Source organism: Capra hircus, chromosome 25 (assembly GCF_001704415.2).
Source record: "Capra hircus breed San Clemente chromosome 25, ASM170441v1, whole genome shotgun sequence".
Classification (NCBI taxonomy): Eukaryota; Metazoa; Chordata; class Mammalia; order Artiodactyla; family Bovidae; genus Capra; species Capra hircus.
Window position 1 is genome coordinate 39,142,082 of NC_030832.1, and position 20,439 is coordinate 39,162,520.

The window sequence follows — 20,439 nt, forward strand, 5'->3', positions numbered from 1 at the left end:
TCAGGGGCTGGGGGAGCCGGCCGGTGGGAGGCAGGGCCCTCCTGGGGCTAGAACCCGGGCAGGTGGCGCGGGGCGGGGCCAGGACAGTCACCCGAGCGCACAAAGATGGCGGCAGGCCCACCCCTGCGCGCCCCGCGGCCGGCGGTCGGAGCCGAGCGTCGCCGAACGGTCCCGAGCGTGCCCCGAAGCCCAGAGGAGCCCGGGAGCCGCGCGGGCGGGAGCGGCCCCGCCCCGGAGCCTGGGAGCGGCGGCGCCGGCGCGGGGGAGGGGAGGCCGGATGTGAGTGGAGCGGCCATTTCCTGTTTCTCTGCAGTTTTCCCCAGCTTTGGGTGGTGGCTGCCGCTGGGCTCCGGCGTTCCGTCGGCGGAGGGCGAGGCGGCGTGGACAGCGGCCCCGGCACCCCGCGCCCTGCCGCCCGCAGCCGCGCGCCCGCCCGCCCGCCTCTCCCCGAGCTCGCCGCCCTTCTCCGCAGCGCCCGGCCGCCGCCGCCGCCGCGGCCCAGCGAGCGGCCCAGATGCAGGCCATCAAGTGTGTGGTGGTGGGAGACGGGTGAGTGCGCGCGCCGGGCCGGGGGTCGAGGGCCGGGGGCTGGGGCCGGGCGGCGGGCGGGCGGGCGCCGCGGGTTCGCCGGGGGCCCGGCCGGGCCTCTCCCGGGCCAGGGGCGCGGGGCGCGGGGCGCGAGCCGCCACCCTCCTCGGGGCCCGGCGGCGCGGGCCTGGTTCCGGCTCGCGCTCTCTTTTCAGTGGGGGAGGGAGGGAATCGGCGATCGGCGGCGGGAGGGAAAGTGAACTCCACCCTCCCGCTTTCTCCCGGGCCGCTGACCGCCCGGCAGAACTCGCCCCGCGCCGCCACCCACCCTCATTTGCCTGAAGATTGGGTGGGTTCAGGGAGTTGCCTTTCTTTAAAAAAGAAAAGAAAAAACAGAATCCTCTCTTGGTTTTCCCATTAACCTCTCGAGCTGCATTGAGACCTTCCGTAGGTCCCGGCGGCCTCTGGTCGGTCGTATTGGAAGAGTCTGTGCACGCACGGGCTGGTGTGGGGACCCTCAACTGATTTACCAGGGGGTGCCTTCCGCTGATACTTAGACACTTTTCTATTTAAAAAGTGACTGTTGCTATTAAGGTGGAGAAACTTTTAGGATTTCCAGCTGGGAGGAACTGGGTGTGATTAAGACTATTCCTTTCTCTGAACGTGATGGGATCATTAAAAAAAAAAAAAAATTGGTCTCTGCTTCATGCATTAGGTATGGGATGTCGTAGAACAGGCTCCCTGAGCCGGGCTGCCCTGTGACTCAAGGCATTTCTTTTCATTACTGTCTGTGGTGGATCCAGGCCCTCGAGGGAGACAAGACTCGTCTTATGCAGTGTTTTTTTCTCCCCTTGGAACAAGAATCTCAGTGTGATCCCAGAAAAACTGTGCGTCTCAGCATTGCTCGAGTAGAGGAGCGTTAACAAGGAGGCTCCAAGAGTTACTACCAGTTGCAACAAAGTCAGAATGCAACTGGCACCTATTTGGAGTCTTGTAAAGTTGGAGAGTCGTGGAATCCCTGTTCCCTAAACTTGTCATTAGGGTCGATGGTGCTTTTATGCCTCTGGATGAATTTACGAGATCTCGGTTTCGGTTTCTTGAGAGCGTTGTAAATTAGACATTTGCACTTGTTTCTGTATCTAATTCAGATCCCTGAACACAATCAGACAACTGATTTTTTTTTTTTAAAGATGCCCTCTGTATGGTTTGTCAGGCTCACAAATGTGAAAGATTATTAACACTTCATGCTTCTGTCAAGATAATCAGAAATTGTAAGTTTCTACGGAGAAATATGTATGGTGGTTGTTCTTTTCTTAACCCATTGAAAGAAAGCTTTAATTTTGCGGGGGTGGGGGTGGGGAGGATGTACTGGGTTTAAGGGTGAAATCACTAAATGCATTTACGTGAAGTTTGGATCCTTCTGCTCCTGAAGTATAACATATGTCATTGTCTCAGGAACATTGTAAATGAACTGGATTTCCTTTAAAAGTTAAAAAATGCACGATCAGTAATTCATGCCGGTTTTTAAAAAGTCAAATCGCTGATAGTCCATTATCTAACTCTAGAATATAATCTTTGAAAGATTTAAAAATACAAGAAATACAAACACAGGATATAGTCAGTTTACTGAATCACATGTGCAGATTGTGGGTCTCTGCTGTTTGCATCGGTCTGTTTATCTGGTCAGATACTTGTTGAATGCCTCCTGTGGGGTCACATCCCCACCTCACCACTTGGGGGGAAACCCTGAGCAGATCACACATCCCCCAAGAGAGGTGCCTCAGGGGGAAATGTGAGGATTCAACAAGGTACCGGATAGTAAGTCAGTGCCTCACAGGTGCCTGGCCCCTCCCCAGTGCTCAGTGAGTGCCAGATGTCAGTATTTCTTGATTATTATTGCTGTTTTTATTACTCAGGTACTGCTATGCTCTGGGAAGAGAGTGTTAGGCATAAAACACAGTGGCCTTGAGTTTTCTGTCATTTTTAAAAAATTGCTTATTTTTGTTTGTGCTGGGTCTTCTGCTGCACTGAGGGCTATTCTCTAGTTTTGGGGAGAGCGCTCTCCAGTCGGGGTGCTCGGGCTTCAGTAGCGGCTCCTCGACTCCAGAGCGCAGGCTCAGTGGTTGTGGCGCCTGGGCTTAGCCTCTGCGCGGCATGCGGGATCTTCCCGGACCAGGGATCAAACCCTGTCCTCTGCGTTGGCAGGCGGATTCTTTACCACTGAGCTGCCAGGGAAACCCCCCCTGCCAGTGTTTCAATAGTGTATTTGAACATTGATGTTGACATTAGAAGTGAAATGTACCTTTATGAAAAAAACAAACCTTGAGCTATGTTATCAATACTTTAAATTATTGGTGAACACAGAGCAAATATTGCTTCAGTGAGCAATCTAGATAATACTTTTTCCACCAAAAAAATTTTTTTTTCTGCTTTTGTCTGAATAAAATATATTCCTTGTAGGAATATTTTGTTTAAAAACTGTTAAAAGCTGTAAAGTGCAGATCTAAATTTTGTGAGGGAAGAAGTTGCTTAATGTTGTGGAATTTCAGGCAATTGGGGCAGTTTAAACAGGGAAGGCAAACTCCTTGAGGTTCCACAAATTGCAGGCTTCCTTATTTTAAAAATATTCTTGGGAATTATGGTTAAAGGCTGTGTCCTAACTGTATTATAATTATCACCAATTAGCCTATATTCTTCTAATGGATTATTTTCTGTATAGCAATTCAGTTGGTATTGAGTATAAAATGTGAGATAAGTTTTGATACTTTTTAATTCTGTTAATTGTTCCATGAAGCCTGAGTCTGTCCTTCTGAACACAGGTTTTGTGACTAATTTAGGGGAACCTCTGTCCCTCAGTTTTCACTCAGCTTTACTTGGGTGAGACAGCATCTCATACTCAAATATTTATGAATTTTTAATTGTGGGTTTTTTTGACTGTTTGATTTGGGGTTGGGGTTGGGGTTGAGTGACTTGACCCCTCCCCCCCCATTTTATTCCAGATGGTGCTAGAGGTCTATCCAGCCCAGTGTCTAATTTAGACATTGCTGTCCAGGAATTTTTTTAGTTGAGCTTGAGAAATGCCTTCCATGATGTCATCTTGATAGGAATGTACACTCCTGGCTCCTGCCCACTTCATTGAACAAGCAGCTGTGGCATGATCCAAGAGCTTGTTTCAGCTCTTCGTGAATTGCCTTTGTGTATTTTTATCCCAAATTTACATTTAGTATTTGATCTTGGTTGGTATAATTATATTGTATTATAATTTTTCTTTTTAATTTCAGGTGATAATGCCAGCTAAATGTTTGGGGTTAGGTTCAGTGGAAGAGTGTCAGGAGTCCGTTTTGAGAAACCTTAAAGCCACTGTTTATATTGCCTTAGTCAGCTGTGTTAGTCAGCTGTGTCTGTGTACTTTCTCACCTCTGCATCACCAGGAAGCTCCAACGTATAATTGTAGTCTCCTACAAAGGGGGTGTTTTACCAGGAATCCTGCTCCCAGGGCAGGTAGCACATATCACCAGATGGGACTGTTTCCTCCAACTTCTTAATATGAAAAATGTCAAACATGGAAAAGTTGAAAGAATAATGCGTTGAACACTCACATACCCACCGCTTAGATTCTGTAACCGACAGTTTGCTCTATTCACTGTATCTCATGGGAAGTTGTTCCCATTTGGGGGCAATAGTTTAAGAGGATTTGATAACAGAAGTTGATTTGGGAAGAATGGGAATAATCCGCAATATGAATTCCTGATTTTGAACTCTGCATCCTTAGCCGACACATGTAATCAGCTACCCCAGGGTTAGGCTGGATGGTTCTAGGACATTCTCTAGTAGTGGCCGCTTCGGATTCAAGCTCTGTGAGAGGTGACATCTTCAGCCTTGAGTGTTCTGGTAACTTCAGTGTTCAGCATCTGAACGTTTTGGAGTCTCCGTGGTGATAACGACTGGCTTTCTGTTAGTTGGTTGGGATGTCTCCTGTTGGTGGCAGGACGTCAGGGGCATTGCCGCTAGGGTTTTGTGTTTTGGTAGCACTAAATTGCTAAATTCATACAATTTCTGAACTTACTCTTTGGGTAATTATACATTCAGGATTAGTGTTAAGGGTCCCCAAATCCCATTTCTCAGCATAAAGAGGACTTTCATTCAGGGTCTTTCATTAATGCAATAAGTATTCAGTTCACTTCAGTTCAGTCGCTCAGTCGTGTCCGACTCTTTGCGACCCCATGAATCTCAGCACGCCAGGCCTCCCTGTCCATCACCAACTCCCGGAGTTCACTCAGACTCACATCCGTCGAGTCCGTGATGCCATCCAGCCATCTCATTCTCTGTCGTCCCTTTCTTCTCCTGCCCCCAATCACTCCCAGCATCAGAGTCTTTTCCATTGAGTCAACTCTTCGCATGAGGTGGCCAAAGTACTGGAGCTTCAGCTTTAGCATCATTTCATGATCCATCCTGTTCTGTTAATTTGTTGTTAAGATCCTAGGTATTCTTAGGGGTCGGGGGATTAGAAGGTGGTGAGAAGGAACAAACTTCCTGTTATAAGTGCGTGCTAGGGATGAAATGTAGCAAATGATAATTAACACTGCTGTACCTTAATAGATGAAAGTTCTTGAGAGAATAAATCCTAAGAGTTTCCATCAAAAGGGAAAAATTTTCTATTTCTTTAATGCTGGGTCATGATGGATGTTCACTAAATCTACTGTGGTAATCATTTCCTGATGTATAGAAATTAAACACCTTAAACTTACATAGTGCTATGTGTCAGTTAAGCCTCAATAAAACTGGGGGAAAAGATCTAGGTACTTTGAGGCAGCAATACAGGTTCCTTATTTAGGTTTACAGTAGTCACTGGAGAAATCTGGTTTTTCTGTCCTACGGAGAGACCAGTGGGTGGGTTTTTGGTTTTTGCTTTTTTTAATGCAATGCAGAATCTTCTTGTTTTTGAGTTTCCTTTTTTGTTTGTTTGTTTGTTTGGTTTTGTTTTGTTTGGCTGTTCCAGGCAGCATGTGAGGATCTTAGTTCCCGAATCAGGGATGGAACTTGTGCCACCCGGCAGTGGACACCAAGTCCTAACCACTGGGCCACCAGGGATAGTCCATCCCTATTTTAATGGGAGGAAATTGCCAGTGTTTCCAGATTTGTTGATTGCACATGCTTAAATGTGCTCAGTTCCCGTTAGATTAAAATGCTGTGGTGACTTGCTGTCACTCAGAACCGGGAGATAAGCATGTTCTATCTGCTTTGTCAACTTTTTAGCCAGTAAAAGAGCCAGTAGCAGTCGTGATTATTTATCACAAATGAGTAAACTACTTCTTAAATTTGAGAAGAGCGCTCATGTGAACATTCTCCTGGCAGGCTCATGCTCCTGAGAAAAAAAAAGGGGGGGAGGGGATTAAAAAGTGAGTGAACTGAGTGGTTATATGTATAAAATTGGAAGTTCCTAAGTAAATAGTAGCTTCCAGAAATCCCGCAGCAGTGTCCAGTCAAAGACTAACCAGGTGCTGCTCCCATTCTTCCTGCAGAAGAAGCGGGACTCTGTCTAGAGCCGCCGTTGACTGTGGCCTGTAGCTTGTAGCATTTATTTGTGGAGTGTGTTTAACAGGATTGAATAAACGCTAATGGGAGGTAAATAACCCTTTTCTTTCTCTTTTTCTAAAATTAAGTAAACATTTAAATCAAAAGTTGGACATGTACTTATTTAAAAGTCAGAACTTTATACTTTACTAATTTTCTTAGAGAATGCATGTTTATATCTAAAGGAAGATTGGTAATAAAATCTCCAATTACTATCAGGTGATACCAGTACCTTGGGGTCCTTTACTGTTGAGCCTTTCGAAAGATGAAGCTTCAGCTGAAGATCAAGTTTCAGGAAAAGGAATTTTGGCGTATTTAAAACAATTGGTGTTTGTAGTGATGGCTTTGTTCCTTATACATAACAGAGCCTTAGGAGGGATCTAGAAGTGAAACTGTGATGCTTTTAACGCAGCATTTAAAACCTTCGGCGCTGCTTCCCTGTGACATTAAGAGGTGGTGACTGTTAAAATTTTTACACAACAGCACTTGCAGTTTTGAAAAGATACTCACTCTTCACAGCCTTAAAGTGCGCTCTCTTCCTCAGCTACCACTGCAGCCCCTGGCCAAGCTGTGTTTATCCTGCCTCCCGACCTGGTAGCTCTCTGAACAGCCCGCTCCTCTGCACCCTAAAACCCCCGCCGTGGTCCAGGCCACAGCATCAGTTCCTGGAACACAGCGGCAGCTGCTTCCTTGTTTTCTGCCCCCAGTCTCAGCTTCTTGAGTCCTCTTCCCACACTGCCCAGAGAGGCTTCTTCTGAAAATGCAAATCTAATGATTTCTTGGCAACTAAAAATCTTCTGTCACTTCCCAAGTAGGATCAAGTTCCAGGTCTCGAGAAGAAATGACAGCCTCCTCAGATTTCCCTCTGCTACTTCCCCCTTCGTTCTTCATCCTTCAGCTTTACTGGACTTCCTGCAGTCCGGGCCTCCCCACATGCTGTTGCTTTTACCTAGAATGTTCCTCCCTTCGTGCCCCACTCATCAGCCTCAGTGATGTTGCAGCCTCCTCTGCCCCCAAGACAAAGTTGGATCCCTGCGCTGTACATTTCCAGAACATCTTTAACAACACTTATCACATCTACAATGTTATGTAAGGAACACGTGTTTCATTTTTTAGCTTACTAAAACTGCCTAAGTCCCATGAGATCCTGTTCATGACACTATCTTTAGCACCTAGTATACTTCCTGGCGTACCATGCGGTTGGTTGGTGTAGCTGAAATTGAATCAGTGCTCACAGTAGTTTTGGGCTGAGGTCAGTAGTTTTGCATCCATCTTACAGCTGAGGAAAGTGAAGTTGTGAAGTCGCTCAGTAGTGTCCGACTCTTTGTGACCCCATGGACTGTAGTCTACCACACTCCTCCGTCCGTGGGATTTTCCAGGCAAGGGTACTGGAGTGGGCTGCCATTTCCTTCTCCAGAGGATCTTCCTGACCCAGGGATCAAACCCTGGTTTCCCGCATTGTAGGCAGACGCTTTACCATCTGAGCCACCAGCTGAGGAAACCAAGGCATAAGGAAGCTGAAACTTAAAAAATTCAGCCAGTAAGTGGTAGAGTTGCCTGTGGGTCACACATCCGGGCAGTGACTTTGAATCTCAGACTCTACTCATTGGAGTTCTTTTTTATTTTTTTAACACTCTAAGCTTTTAACAAAATGTATGGCCAGTGAGTCATTTCTGTTTAGAAAGCCTTTAGGAGTTGGACAGAAGCCCCTGATGATGTCATGTTTGACTGTGAGGTCTTTGGGATGGGGGGGTTCCAGCTTCTGTTTAGCCTTAGTAATGTTACGAGAAAAGCAAGTATTGGCAGGACCGCCTGGGCCTGTAATCTGCCCTTGTTGAGAGGTTTTTGCCTTAAGCTAAGAGTGTAAGGAAAAGATGAAAGCGCTTAACTTCCTTATGGTTGTCCTAATTGATACTAGTCGAGATTGAACAGCCAAGTCTTAGGACTCCTGCACGCCAGTGTATCTCGTGGCCTTGGTGAGCCACAGAGGAGCACAGGGAGCCGGGCCTGTGAGAGCACTTGTTTGGTGAATGAGGCCCGGGACTCTGAGAAGCCCCCAAAGCCACCGTGGGAGTGTTGTACAGTTTGGAGACTGTGTGTCGCCAGGTATCTGCAGTGGCTCAGTGGTTAAGAAGCCGCCTGCAGTGCAGGAGCCGACGGGTTTGATCCCTGGGTCTGGAGGAGGGCATGGCCACCCACTCCAGTATCCTTGCCTGGAGAATCCCATGGATCGAGGAGCCTGATGGGCTACAGTCCATGGGGGCACAAGAGTCGGACACGACTGAGCAACTTAGCAGGCGCACCTGCGGGCTAGTGGTGCGGCGACCGGCTTAGCGTCCAGGTGGCGTTGCTGTTCAGCTGCTACCACGTGTGCTGCTCTTGTGCGGCCCCCCCGTGGACTGCAGCCCGCCAGGCTCCCCTGTCCATGGGATTTCCCAGGCAAGGATACTGGAGTGGGGTGCCACTGCCTCCTTCAGAAGGTCTTCCCGACCAGGGGAGTCCCCTTTCAAGTGGTCAGGAGGCCTTCCTCACAGCCCTGGGGCCCCGTGCAGGCTTGCAGTTGTGTGTGGGAGCCCCTCCTGTGTTCCTGCGCTTTTTTCTGCTAGACCTCTTAACAGCTGTTTGGGAGATTGACTCCACTGCCCCTGAGCCGTTCATTAATCTGTCTGGAACATAGTGTGTTAACTGCTTGCTCCAAAAGTTTATGGTGCGATTTGAGGGTGGGGGTGGGGAGGAGGCACAGGAGTGCGGATGAGTTAGCAGGCGGTGCTGTGGTGTGTGGTGTGGGTGGCTAAGCGCTCTCCTTAGAGACCTGGCCTCTCCGAGGGCCAGAGGGAAGGCTTGAGGTGGTGGGTTTGAGCCGCCCCTTGGAGGCAGCAGACAGTGGACGTTTGAGAGGACAGCTGTGTCTGCAAGTTAGTATTCAGCGGATAACTTGAGGGTAGATTTGCAGATTCTTGATGAAAGGCTTCTAGAGGTGTTCGCAGAAGAGACCTGTTTATTTTTTATTTTTTCATTTTTAAAATTTTTGTATTGATTTATTTGGCTGCAGCAGGTCTTCGTTTCGGCACACAGCGTCTTCAGCTGTGGGATGTGGCAGCTGCAGCATCTGGGATCTAGTTCTCTGACCCGGGATCGAACCCGGGCCCTCTGCAGTGGCAGCACGGAGTCTTAGCCACTGGACCACCAGGGAATTCCCAAGACTTCCCGTTTAAAAATACCGTTCCTCTTGAACCTTGTGCTTTCCAACAACTGTTTTCTCAACCACCAGTGCAAATACCTGGAACTGAAAACAATATGAAGCCTCCAGACTCGGCCTTTCTGAGTAGTTCTAGTTTGTTCGCTTTAAATTCCAGGATAAAAATAGTATTAAAGGTCTTAGAAACTGTTTTCTTTAATGCTTTAATATTTGATGTATACTTCCTGATTTTTCTGTAAGTTATTTTCACTGAATAATGAAAGCTGAGATTGCACTTATGTTGACTAAGGAACTTACATCATTTTTTTTCCCCCTGTCTCTATAGAGCTGTGGGTAAGACTTGCCTCCTGATCAGTTACACTACCAATGCATTTCCTGGAGAATATATCCCCACTGTGTAAGTATCCTGAGTTAACCTGGGATTAACTTGTCCGTGATAATGTGTGTTTTTTTTTTTTAATTATTCCATTGACCTTTCCTCTGCTCTGCCTGCCTTTCTAAATCCTTAAGTGAAGTGGTTAATTTTCCCTTCAGTCACTGAGGTCTAATTATAAGATATTTGGACTTGAAAAAAAATAACTTTCTCTTTTTTTATATAGTTTCTGCATGATGACAAAGCACACAGCTTTTCTAATTGATTTTCAGATATTTAGGAAATGAAAGTTAAACCACCTTTGAAGTTCAGAGACTGGATAGTGTAAGAGTTTCGGATAACTGGCTTTCTGTGTAAAGGGTCAAGGAACCGGAACAAAAGGTCCATTATGGCTTAATTGGCCTTTTCTGGCGAGCAGTCCAACGGTTACATGTCATTGTTGACTTTTGGGCTTTGGAATTGAAACCAGGGTGTGTGGGGCTGTGTGTGTGGGGTGTGGCTGTGTGTGGTGGGTGTGGCTGTGTGTGGTGGGTGTAGGCTGCGGGGGCGGATGGGAGGACCAGCTGCTGAGCTGCTGGATCCCTTTTTGGCAGCAGACTCGAGTGGGGACGGAAAAGGGCCTCTCTGCTGATGGTCACCAGGGAGCTTAGGCTGCGCCAGGATCCTCACTGCCCGCTGGGGCGGAGGTGCTCTGTTCCCGAGGCGCTTACCTCCGTAGCACCGCACTCGGCCTAAGCGTCCTGTGTGTGTGTCCGTGTGTGTGTGTGTGTGTCCGTGTGTGTGTGTGTGTCCGTGTGTGTGTCCGTGTCTGTGTGTGTGTGTGTCCGTGTCCGTGTGTGTGTGTCCGTGTGTGTGTGTGTCCACTCGGCCTAAGCGTCCCGTGTGTGTGTGTGTGCGCGCGCACTCGGCCTAAGCGTCCCGTGTGTGTGTGTGTGTGTCCGTGTGTGTGTGTCCGTGTGTTTGTGTCCGTGTGTGTGTGTGTCCGTGTCTGTGTGTCCGTGTGTGTGTGTGTCCGTGTGTGTGTGTGTGTCCGTGTGTGTGTGTGTCCGTGTGTGTGTCCACTCGGCCTAAGCGTCCCGTGTGTGTGTGTGTGCGCGCGCACTCGGCCTAAGCATCCCGTGTGTGTGTGTCCGTGTGTGTGTGTGTCCGTGTGTGTGTCCACTCGGCCTAAGCGTCCCGTGTGTGTGTGTGTGCTCGCACTCGGCCTAAGCGTCCCGTGTGTGTGTGTGTCCGTGTGTGTGTCCACTCGGCCTAAGCGTCCCGTGTGTGTGCGCGCGCACTTGGCCTAAGCGTCCTGTGTGTGTGTGCGCGTGTGCGTGCGTGCAAGTGGCATCACACAGTCCAGAATTTGTGGTGGGGACTTCCCTCGTCTCCACGTGTAGGTGGAGCTGCTGATGACTCGGAGGTCCTGTGGTGGGCCCGACTCTGGCCACTTGCAAACAGTGCTGTGCAAACATGACTGCACATGTCTTTGTGCACACGTGATGGATTGTTGGAGGAACTGTGGCAAATCAGAAGGAATGGGATGTTTTAAGTTTCAGTAGATGCCACACGGTTGCTATTCCAGATGCTGTCACTTCGAGCAGCGGTGACGGAAACAGCCCTTTCCTACCTACTGTGGTGAACATGGGCTGAAACCAGTGACCGCGTTATTTGCATTTCTGGTCACCGGTGAGGTTGAAACCTTGTGTTTCCTGTCCATGCGTAATCTTCTGTGAGTTGCCTGTCCAGATCTCTTGCTTGTTTTCCCACTGGAAATTCTCTGTACTGATGGAACTTCTGTGCATGAAAAATACTCATCCCTGTCTCTCACTTGTCTTAGAACTCAGTATTCTCTGCGTTTTTATATAAATATGCCATTCTCCCTTTTCCCTGAGTTTAATGTCTTATTAAAAATATTCCCTCGTTTCCCCTCCCCCCAAGGTTTTTATCGCTCTAGTTTTATCTTTCATTCACTTGGAATTTATTTTTTGGTATGTATGGTAAGAGGCAAGCACCTGACTCTTTTTTGCAGATTCTCATACCATTTTTGTACCACTTACTGAATAATGGTTCCTCTTCTCACTGAAGTAGAAGTACAGCATATGAGACCTTTTCTGTATGAAAGCTGGTTTGGTCATGAACTTGTATAAATCACATTGGAACCTACTCAGACCATGACTTTGCTGTCACAGTGTAGTAAGATCCTAAGCTTTAGTCTTAAGTATGTGAAAATCAATTCTGGGACTTGCCTTTAAGGCTAACATATTGCATTCTGCTTGGCACGTGCCCCGGTTTACCTCGCAATGCCAGGTGTCAGTGAACTCATGGCACTCAGCATAATTTTTTAATGTCCTCCTTATTTCTCCCCGTCAGCCTATAGGCTTTCTGGGCCTCCTCCTATTATAGGTAATTCATTTGTGTGTAGCAGCCTTAAATTAATTTAAACCAATGTGTGTACCCAACAGCTTCTCGGATCTGACCCTGCACACAGGTCATAGGGTGGATTACCAAGGCTCAGCTGGGGACCAGCCTCCACCCAGGTCAGGGGTGCAGGAGGTGTTCTGGAAACAGGGCCAGTGCAGCCCTGCTGGGTGCCCCTGACTGAGGGCGACTCGCGTGTGCACAGAACACCCAGCCCGTGGGGTTTGGATATTTCAATTTCTTCCTGGGGAGAGACCTCAGCATTTTCTTCATCATGGGCAGGCAGGTTTCTGATGCCAACAGAGACCTGTCCTGGTTGAATTCAGTAGCTCGTGCCCTCACACCCCAGCTCCCATTTCCCTCCCCTGCGTACCTGCTCGCGGGGCCGGGCATCCTGGCCGTCCAGCGCCGCTGTGCCCCAGGGGTGCCTGGCTCCTGGCTGGAGGTTAACTGTTTTCCCTCTGTTCCGCAGCTTTGACAACTACTCTGCCAATGTCATGGTGGATGGAAAACCCGTGAATCTGGGCTTGTGGGACACAGCCGGACAAGAAGATTATGACCGATTACGCCCCCTGTCCTACCCGCAGACAGTAAGGAGCCTGACTGATTGTAGAGTGTCCTTTAAACGTCCTGACGGTTTCATTAATTCATACTACTTCTCGATTTGCCTATATTGCCATCTTTTGGGTATGCCGAGTAGTAACAGATAACATTGAATTGCTTCAGTAGGGTCCGCCTAGATGCAAATCGGGGCTTTGCCTGCTTGTTGTACGCTTTGAGTGTCCTTAGTACTGACTCTGGTGGTGTGCAGTGTACGTTCCTCCGTGTCGTTCTGGCACAGCCGTGCAAAATAGGTGCTGTTTTGTTTTGGCAAAACTGTTTTAAGAACAGTTAGCTTCCCGATTAGTTTGCTTTGTGACAGTTTTGTACCACAGAAGCAAATTAAGCAGTGAAGATGAAGGCTTCTTTAGATCAAGTTAGTAAGTAACCCTATCGATTTAATACTGTTTTTCTATAAAATATATTTTTGCAGCTTTAGAACCTAAATCTTCTTAAGTGGAAGTTGCAGTTTTATAATGTGTCCGCTGTGTCCAGCCTGACAGCTGTTGGCTTGGGCTTGCCTGCACATCAGCTAACTAGCTGGTCTCTATTACTGGCTGCTTACAGTTAGGCCAGTAAGCTGGTGGACATGTGGTCTGAAGCCAGTTTTCTCTATATAAGCAGTTGTCTTGTGCTATTTCCTTCTTGTTACATGTCTCGCCTTTGTGTTAAAAGTGCTTTTTAAGACAACTTTGTGGCTACCTGGCTGGGGTAGTTTGCCCAGAGGCAGTTGAGCAAATTCCTGGGTTTCAGACCCTGCCCTCCGCTCCCCCCTGCCCCCCCCCCCCCGCCTGTGTTGGGGCGGGTGTCTCCACCTTGAACCCCGCCCTGCTCCCTCGCAGGCTTGGGTGAGGTGCAGGTGGAGCTCTTGGGACGGTCCTGGGCGTGTGTGTCTGCCGGTGGGTTCCTCTCTGTGCTTGTGCAGCTGGGCTGGTAGAGCCGGAGGCCCCCTTGGTTCCCAGGTGCCTCCGGATGAGGGAAGCTGCAACACGCAGTCTTCCGAGGGCTCAGGGTCAGGGAGACGTCCCTCAGAGGGCCGGCCTCCGCCTCAAGACTGATTTAAGTATCCCTTTGTTCTGAGGAGTGAGTGTGAGTGAAAAGAATGAATTCATTCTAGTCTACCCAAAGCTTGTTTTTTTTGTGTTTGAAATATGGCTGTTTCCAAGCAGAAGTCATTGTCTTTTCCACTTGCTTTTCTGCTAGAGGAATCGTCAAGGACAGTTTCTTCAACCTATAGATTTTTGCTGATTGTCCTTTATTTGAGTTCTGCGAACAGTGGTCAGCAAAGATCAAAACCATAAACTGGGCGGCTTGAACTGGCTGGCTTTTCAGATAATCTGTGGGTAAAAGTGAACTGTGATTATTTGTTAAAAATGAGCCAATAATCACCAAAAAAGTTTGAATTCTTCAGTACATTTAGCGAAGTACTATATACCAAGTGGCTCCTTGCTGAGTCCAGATTTCAGTGGGATTTGCATTGAGTGGTAGAGTAGGCTGCTTGGCTGGATTAGTTGCTAAGTTGTGTCTGACTCTTGTGACCACACAAACTACGTAGCCTGCCAGACTCCTCCGTCCATGGAGTGGTTGCCATTTCCTTCTCCAGGGGTAGAGTACGATCCTCAATCAACTGGACCCATCTGGAAGGTGGCAGGTCACTTCTGAGAAAGGAGAACTGCCTCCTGTGACTCAGGAGATCCAGGGACGGGTGTGGCCTCTTCCTCGGAGGCAGCCACTCGCAGTGAGTCCAAGGTGATCTGGCAAGATTCGCACTGTGTGTGCTGAGCACACTAGGTCAATGACCAATGGGATCAAGCTTCAGCGAGTGGGGCCTGAAATCCAAGCGGGTGTTGTCCTCCTGGGGCCTGGACTTGGACCTCCCACGTCCGCCTCAGGGGGGGCGGTGGACCACTTCCTATGGATGCCTGCACCGCAGTGTGTGACCCGCCCGCTTAGGCCCCCGAGGGCGAGCCCCCAGCCCGTTTTACAGCTCGGCCTGCCTGACTCCTCGGAGGATGAGCAAGTTGTGTTGGTTACTGGGGGAGCTGCTGAAAAGTCTCCTTCCTTTGGGCTGGGTGTCCTGCCAGGGGGAGCTGGCCCTGGAAGTGGCAGCCTGGCACTGGATTTTGTCTTGGCAAAGAGAAACCTCTGAACTTGGTATAAACGACACCCGGTCTCTGGTTTGGCTGTTCGTCCTGTAGGCCTGTCTCTGGCTCATCCTTGACTCTGCTCTGACCCACTCGGAAGGGCCAGCGGGACGCTTGAGCCTTAGTTGTCTGAAGCGCTGGGCTTTCTTCCAGCCGTGTTTGGGCTGCAGGCAGAAAAAGGAAGGAGGCAGGAGCAGGCGGATGGCATCCTGTTAACTAATGTAGGACGGAAGGCATCTCTCCTCCATCAGAAAGATGTTCTGAAGAGTGGGAGAGGGTAGGGCAGATGTGGCAGAGGGTGTTTCGACACCGAGTGTTGGGGGCCGACCTCGTGAGTCCCCGCGTCATTGCGAAGCTTTGGCGTCATGTCGAGGCTTTGGGAGGACCAGGCTTCCGAAAGAGCCCAGAGAGTAAATCAGGATAGTGAGAGAAACTGACGTTCACTGTGGATGGTAAATCAGAGAAGCCTAGGGGAGATGAAATTACAGTAGTTGTCTCAGCTACCTTTCTTTTGATTCGAGAATTCCAGGTTCTTTGCTGGAGAGCAAGTCTTTCCGTTTTTATGGGAACAGAGGAGTGAGTGGAAAGCTGGTGACAAACACTGGCAGCACGGTCACTTCCGGGCGGGCCCGCCACGTGCTTGGGACAGAAGAGCTGTTCTTTGAGCAGAGCAGGTCCCTGGGTTTGAGCTGCACCGTGCGAGGTTGCGTCCCTCAGACCCGGCCACCTTCTGGGATAGTGTCCCGGCCGGGAGGCCTGCTGTGCAGTTGGGCGCCTCTCCTGCTGGCTTCAGCTGGGCTCGTGTCTGAGAACCTGGCCTGGGAGCTTGGAGGGTGTGTGGTCGCCCACCGGCGCCCTTGTTGAGGGAAGGATGCCCCTTTCACACTGGGCAGAAGCCAGGGCTTGGTGGGCACCTCTCTGTGTGTCCCCCCCCCCCCCCCGCCCCAGGATTTCCTGCCCTGGGTCTCCCCCGTCTCTGACCTTCCTGAGCACCTCCTTGTGCCCCGTGGGCCAGGGCGATGGAGTGATTCAGCGGCACCTGGCGTCACGGGCGCGCTGGATCAGCGTGTGCTTTAGGTCCCTTGGGAGGGTCGAGACAGGATTCGGATGAAGAATAGGTAGTGGGTTATATTGGCTTTCTTCTCGCTTTTTACTAAACTCAAACAAAGTTCTCGTGCATTACTAGGTTGGAGAAACGTATGGTAAGGAAATACCTTCCAGGGGCAAAGACAAGCCGATTGCCGTATGTAAAACTTTGGATCGACTTCAGCCTCAAGCTTTGCCTCTTCTCTCGGGTCACTTAGTTTTCCCAGGATTTCCTGTTGAGCCTCACATTCCTTGAGTGCTTTGTTTGATCTACTCAAGGTGGGGGGTTTGTGGGACAGCCTGCCTTCTGGCTGCAGTCCAGCAGTTCCGGAACTGCCTCCTGCCCCTCCCGAGGGAGGGCCAGGCGGGGTGTCGTGCAGGGCACCCCTGCGGCTCACCCAGCCCCAGTGCTTGGCAGGAGCACGACTCACCCACGGCGGGTGCTCCTTCCTTCCTCCCACTTTGGTGTCCGGTGCGGGGCCTGTGGGGCGCGGCTGCGTGCTGGGGAGCTCACCTGTCCCTGCTTGGGGGTGTCGTGATCAGCCCGGGTGTTGGTGATTCTCGGACACGCTGGTGCATGCGCTGGCCTTTCAGTGTCATTGATGAGAAGCTGCTGTGGGATGCTCTTCCTTCCCTTCAGGTGTAAGAGGTCAACTGGATGAGAAGGAGGGGTTAGCATGGGGACTGTGTCCATTCACCATGTAGCATAGCTTTCCAGGGAAATGTCTCATAAACCCGCCGTTGTTAGAAACTCTTAGGCATTTAGGTAGATACTTAAATTTCACTTTTTGGGGAGCCATGCGACATGCGGGGTCTTCGTTCCCTGACCAGGGATCAGACCTGCGCCCCCCACAGTGGGAGTGTGGAGTGCTGAGCACTGGAGCGCCAGGATCGTCCAAGTTTTGGCCCTTCCACGATTCACTCCAGGTTCTCCAGAGGCCGTGCTTGGCCTCAGGAGCTCTGTCCGCCAGCGAGACGCCGCCTCCACCCCAGACTGTCCTCCCCGAGGGGCGCCTGGCTTTGGTGCCAGGGCGGACGGCAGTTTGTAAGAAGCAGTTTAAGTGGAACCCTGTGACCTTGTGAACATTCTGGTAGGGAGCTTAGTGAAAAGCGTGCCATTTGTAGCTGATGTTTTTAATAGAAATATTGGTGTAGGACCCTGACACTTGACCTTGTCCCTGTGTAGTAACTGAGCGCCTTGTTAATTACCTTGGGAGTGGGGAGGGTGGGACAGAGCCTCCTGGAGTCTGGATCGGATGTCGCTGTGTAGCGTAACTGAGGAACTGAGCATATTCCGTCCCCACTCCCCTTCTCCCTGTGACAGCCGCTTCATGTGCAGGTTCTGGTCTGGGGGGCTGGCCACACTAGGGGGTGTCGGGGGCAGGCTCCCGGCCGCTGTGTACCACCTGTGCCCTGGGCTCGTGGTCCGCCCCCAGCTGCACTGAGAAACAAAGCGCCTTGCTCGCTGTGGACTCTTCCCAACAGCTCCTTGTGTTTTCTTTTTATAGGATGTATTCTTAATTTGCTTTTCTCTTGTGAGTCCTGCATCATTTGAAAATGTTCGTGCAAAGGTAAGTGGGATTTTTTAGGAAAATATTCAGTTACATAATGTCAGTCTTGGGAAGAAATATTAAAAAGTATAGAAACTTTCCGTTACTTAATTCTGCTGCTTAGGCAGATTTTGATACAGGTAATAGGCTTTTTAGGTGTATGCCTTGAGCACGCTGTGTGCTGAAGATTCAGGGTCTGATTCGGAAGTGCTGTGCTCCTTGTGAAAAGAATGAAGCACTTCGGAGTTGGTGTAATAAAAATGTCCATACTTGATACTCTCGCATGTTTCATGAGCTGAGTGAAGCTGGGGGCTGTGAGGCCCTTTAGGTGGGCCCAGGGGCGTGTCTGGTGGGGGTCTCAGCAGCAGAGCTGAGGCCTGGATTGGGATAGCTGTGTGCTCATCGTTTGAATGCGGGGGGTGGGGGGGGGATTTTGCGATGACTTAGGAACTCCGGCTGTCTTACTGGAAACCAGGTGGCTGGGGGTGGTCCTCCCTGCTCTCACTGAGTAGAGCTGTCCAGGGGGGTCGTGGGTCCGGAGGCCCAGGCTGCTCGTCAGGTCACAGCCAGGCGGTGATTCTGGAGCGGTGAGCCAGGTGGAGGGGATGTGGTGATGGAGCGGGTAGTGGGCACAGGTGGGCCCTGTGCGGTGTAGTTCAGACGAGGGGGTTCCTGAAGGAGAGTGGTGACTCGCTCCTGTCTTGGCACCTAGTGGTACCCTGAAGTGCGACACCACTGTCCCAACACACCCATCATCCTGGTGGGGACGAAACTTGACCTGAGGGACGATAAAGATACGATCGAGAAGCTGAAGGAGAAGAAGCTGACGCCCATCACCTACCCGCAGGGCTTGGCCATGGCCAAGGAGATTGGTATGAGACCCCACTGTCACGCGTGCTTCCCCCGTTTTTATTTTCGTGGTGGAGGCTGGAGTCCCACCTGGGCAGCGGCCCCAGGGTCTGGCCTGCCTTCGGGGATCGACGCCCTCCGTGCACAGGGTGGGGAGGGGGAGCCACCGCGCCCCGATCCCAGGGTGAGGCTCTGTTTCCCACAGGTGCCGTCAAATACCTGGAGTGCTCGGCGCTCACGCAGCGGGGCCTCAAGACAGTGTTTGATGAGGCGATCCGGGCGGTTCTCTGCCCGCCCCCCGTCAAGAAGCGGAAGAGGAAGTGCCTGCTCTTGTGAACGTCCGCCCCCCCACCGTCCGCCCCCAGGACCCTTTGTTTGCTTTGCTCAAACGGTGGAGCCTTCGCACTCAATGCCAAGTTTTTGTTACAGATTAGTTTTTCCATAAAACCGTTTTGAACCAATCAGTAATTTCTAGGTTTTGTTTGTTTAAAGTGTAAGAGTTCAAACTTTCACATTCTATTAAAGTTCAGCCCTAAAATGACAAGCTTCCTTAAAGCCTTATTTTTCAAAGCCCCTATTCTTGCTCAGAGTTGCCAAAATACCTTGTGAACTAAGTTGCATTGTTGGGCTAAGAACACTGAGCGCCAAGCTGTGGGAAGACCTTTGTCTGGAAGAGACTGTAGCTTTGGAGGCGGGAGGTGCAGACCCTCGCTGACGAGTTTCAGGCGAGAAGAGCGCGCACAGCCTCCTTCCTGAAACGCTGCACGTAACGAGTCCCGGCAGCTGCCCGCGTTCACTCCCTAACACTGTACTGTACGTCAGAGCGCACGAGCCAGCAGCTCACTCTTCGGATCAGTCTTTTTGATTTTGTAGTGAGATTTTTTAAAATGAGTTAGTGTTTTAGCTTTTGTGAGATTCTGAACAGAACTCTCATCCCGTGCTCCCTGTGATGGAGTGTTCTGCTCTGTCCGTGGGTGCCCTGGGGTGGAGTGTGTGGAACACTTGTGATCAAAGAATGGAGACAGTATTTTGACAAAATGTGGAGATTAATTTACACTACATTGTACACGTAATCATTAAAACTATTAAAAGCATCACGGGTAAAAGTTTTAAAAGGTTAATTTCTGTCAAATGGGGTAGATGAAGAAGAAAGGTCGGTATTATCAGTGAGTGTTTTCTTAAGCTTTTCCTTTTCCTTAAACCTGCCCACCCCTTCTGAAATTGGGCATTTAATCCATCTTTGACCTGGTCATCCTCATAGTTGCTAACTTAGTAAGTGCTTTTCTTATAGAACCCATTCTTAATGAGCAATATGCCTCCTTGTATTATAAAATCTTTCTGAATATGCATTCGAAAATTTTTTTGTAGGTTAGTAAAAGTGCACTCCTGTTTCCATGTTGCTTTATTCAAAGCTAACAAGTGCTTTCCTTAGTTTTCTAGTAACTAGGTATAAAAACCATGTGTTGCAGCGTTATGGTTTTCAAGATAGTTCAGATATTCCTCAACTGTGAGCCTCAGCGTCCCTGGCCAGACGACCGACACTGCCCCGTGAGTAACGACACTGCCCCCTCTCGCCTCACCGCGTGCACACGCTTCCTCTCCTTGCCCTAACGATGTTCCTTGGGGTCTGTGAGGTTCCGCCAACCCCGTGCTCGTGCTAACGAAGTTCTGTACAACTTACTCACTGGCAAGAATACGAGCTTGGACCTTTCAACCACTAGAACAAAATTTTTTAAATTGACAGTTGCAGAATTGTGGAGTGTTTTTACATTGACCTTTTGCTAACGCAATTAGCAGTATGTTTGCATGTATGACTTAATAAACCCTTGAATCATATGACCGGTAATACTGGAGTTTTTGAGAGTGTGGGGAACCACCCTCTGGTGTCTGTCTGCCTGCCTCACTGTAAAACCCTGGGTTGTTGGAGACGGTCGTGTTTTCATGCTGGGGGGACAGGGAGTGGTCCCTCCATGGGGAGAAGATGGAGCAGCCAGCAGACAAGGGCTGTTGAGGGATGTTCGGTTTCGGAGCTGGTGCAGGCCGGCAAGACTCTGGCGATGTCCACACGGGGATGCGGGTGGTGGCGTCTCGGGCCAGAGCTCTGGGCTGAAGATGCTGGCGGTGAAACCAGCT

At 50.0% G+C, this 20,439-nt stretch overlaps 1 protein-coding gene across 2 annotated transcripts; it reads left to right on the plus strand.

Annotated features, from left to right (window-relative positions):
• RAC1 (ras-related C3 botulinum toxin substrate 1 (rho family, small GTP binding protein Rac1)) lies at positions 305-20,142 on the plus strand. 2 transcript variants are annotated; one of them, XM_018040436.1, is made up of 7 exons: positions 305-549; positions 9,627-9,698; positions 12,550-12,667; positions 16,008-16,064; positions 17,416-17,478; positions 18,170-18,329; positions 18,512-20,142. In XM_018040436.1, exons 1-7 carry the CDS (start codon positions 515-517, stop codon positions 18,640-18,642), a joined length of 636 nt encoding a protein of 211 aa, XP_017895925.1. In that variant the 5' UTR covers positions 305-514; the 3' UTR covers positions 18,643-20,142. The 2 variants fall into 2 exon arrangements, with proteins under 2 accessions (XP_017895925.1, XP_017895924.1); XM_018040435.1 differs by lacking the exon at positions 16,008-16,064 and having other exon boundaries at positions 306-549; positions 18,512-20,141.

What these genes read in the sequence shown, in the direction of transcription:
- RAC1 (XM_018040436.1), top strand. Translation starts at nt 515, where the DNA reads ATGCAGGCCATCAAGTGTGTGGTGGTGGGAGACGG. An exon ending in TGTGTGGTGGTGGGAGACGG is followed by an intron (nt 550 to 9,626) that starts GTGAGTGCGCGC and finishes CTGTCTCTATAG; the next exon opens with AGCTGTGGGTAAGACTTGCC. An exon ending in GCAAAGACAAGCCGATTGCC is followed by an intron (nt 16,065 to 17,415) that starts GTATGTAAAACT and finishes TTCTTTTTATAG; the next exon opens with GATGTATTCTTAATTTGCTT.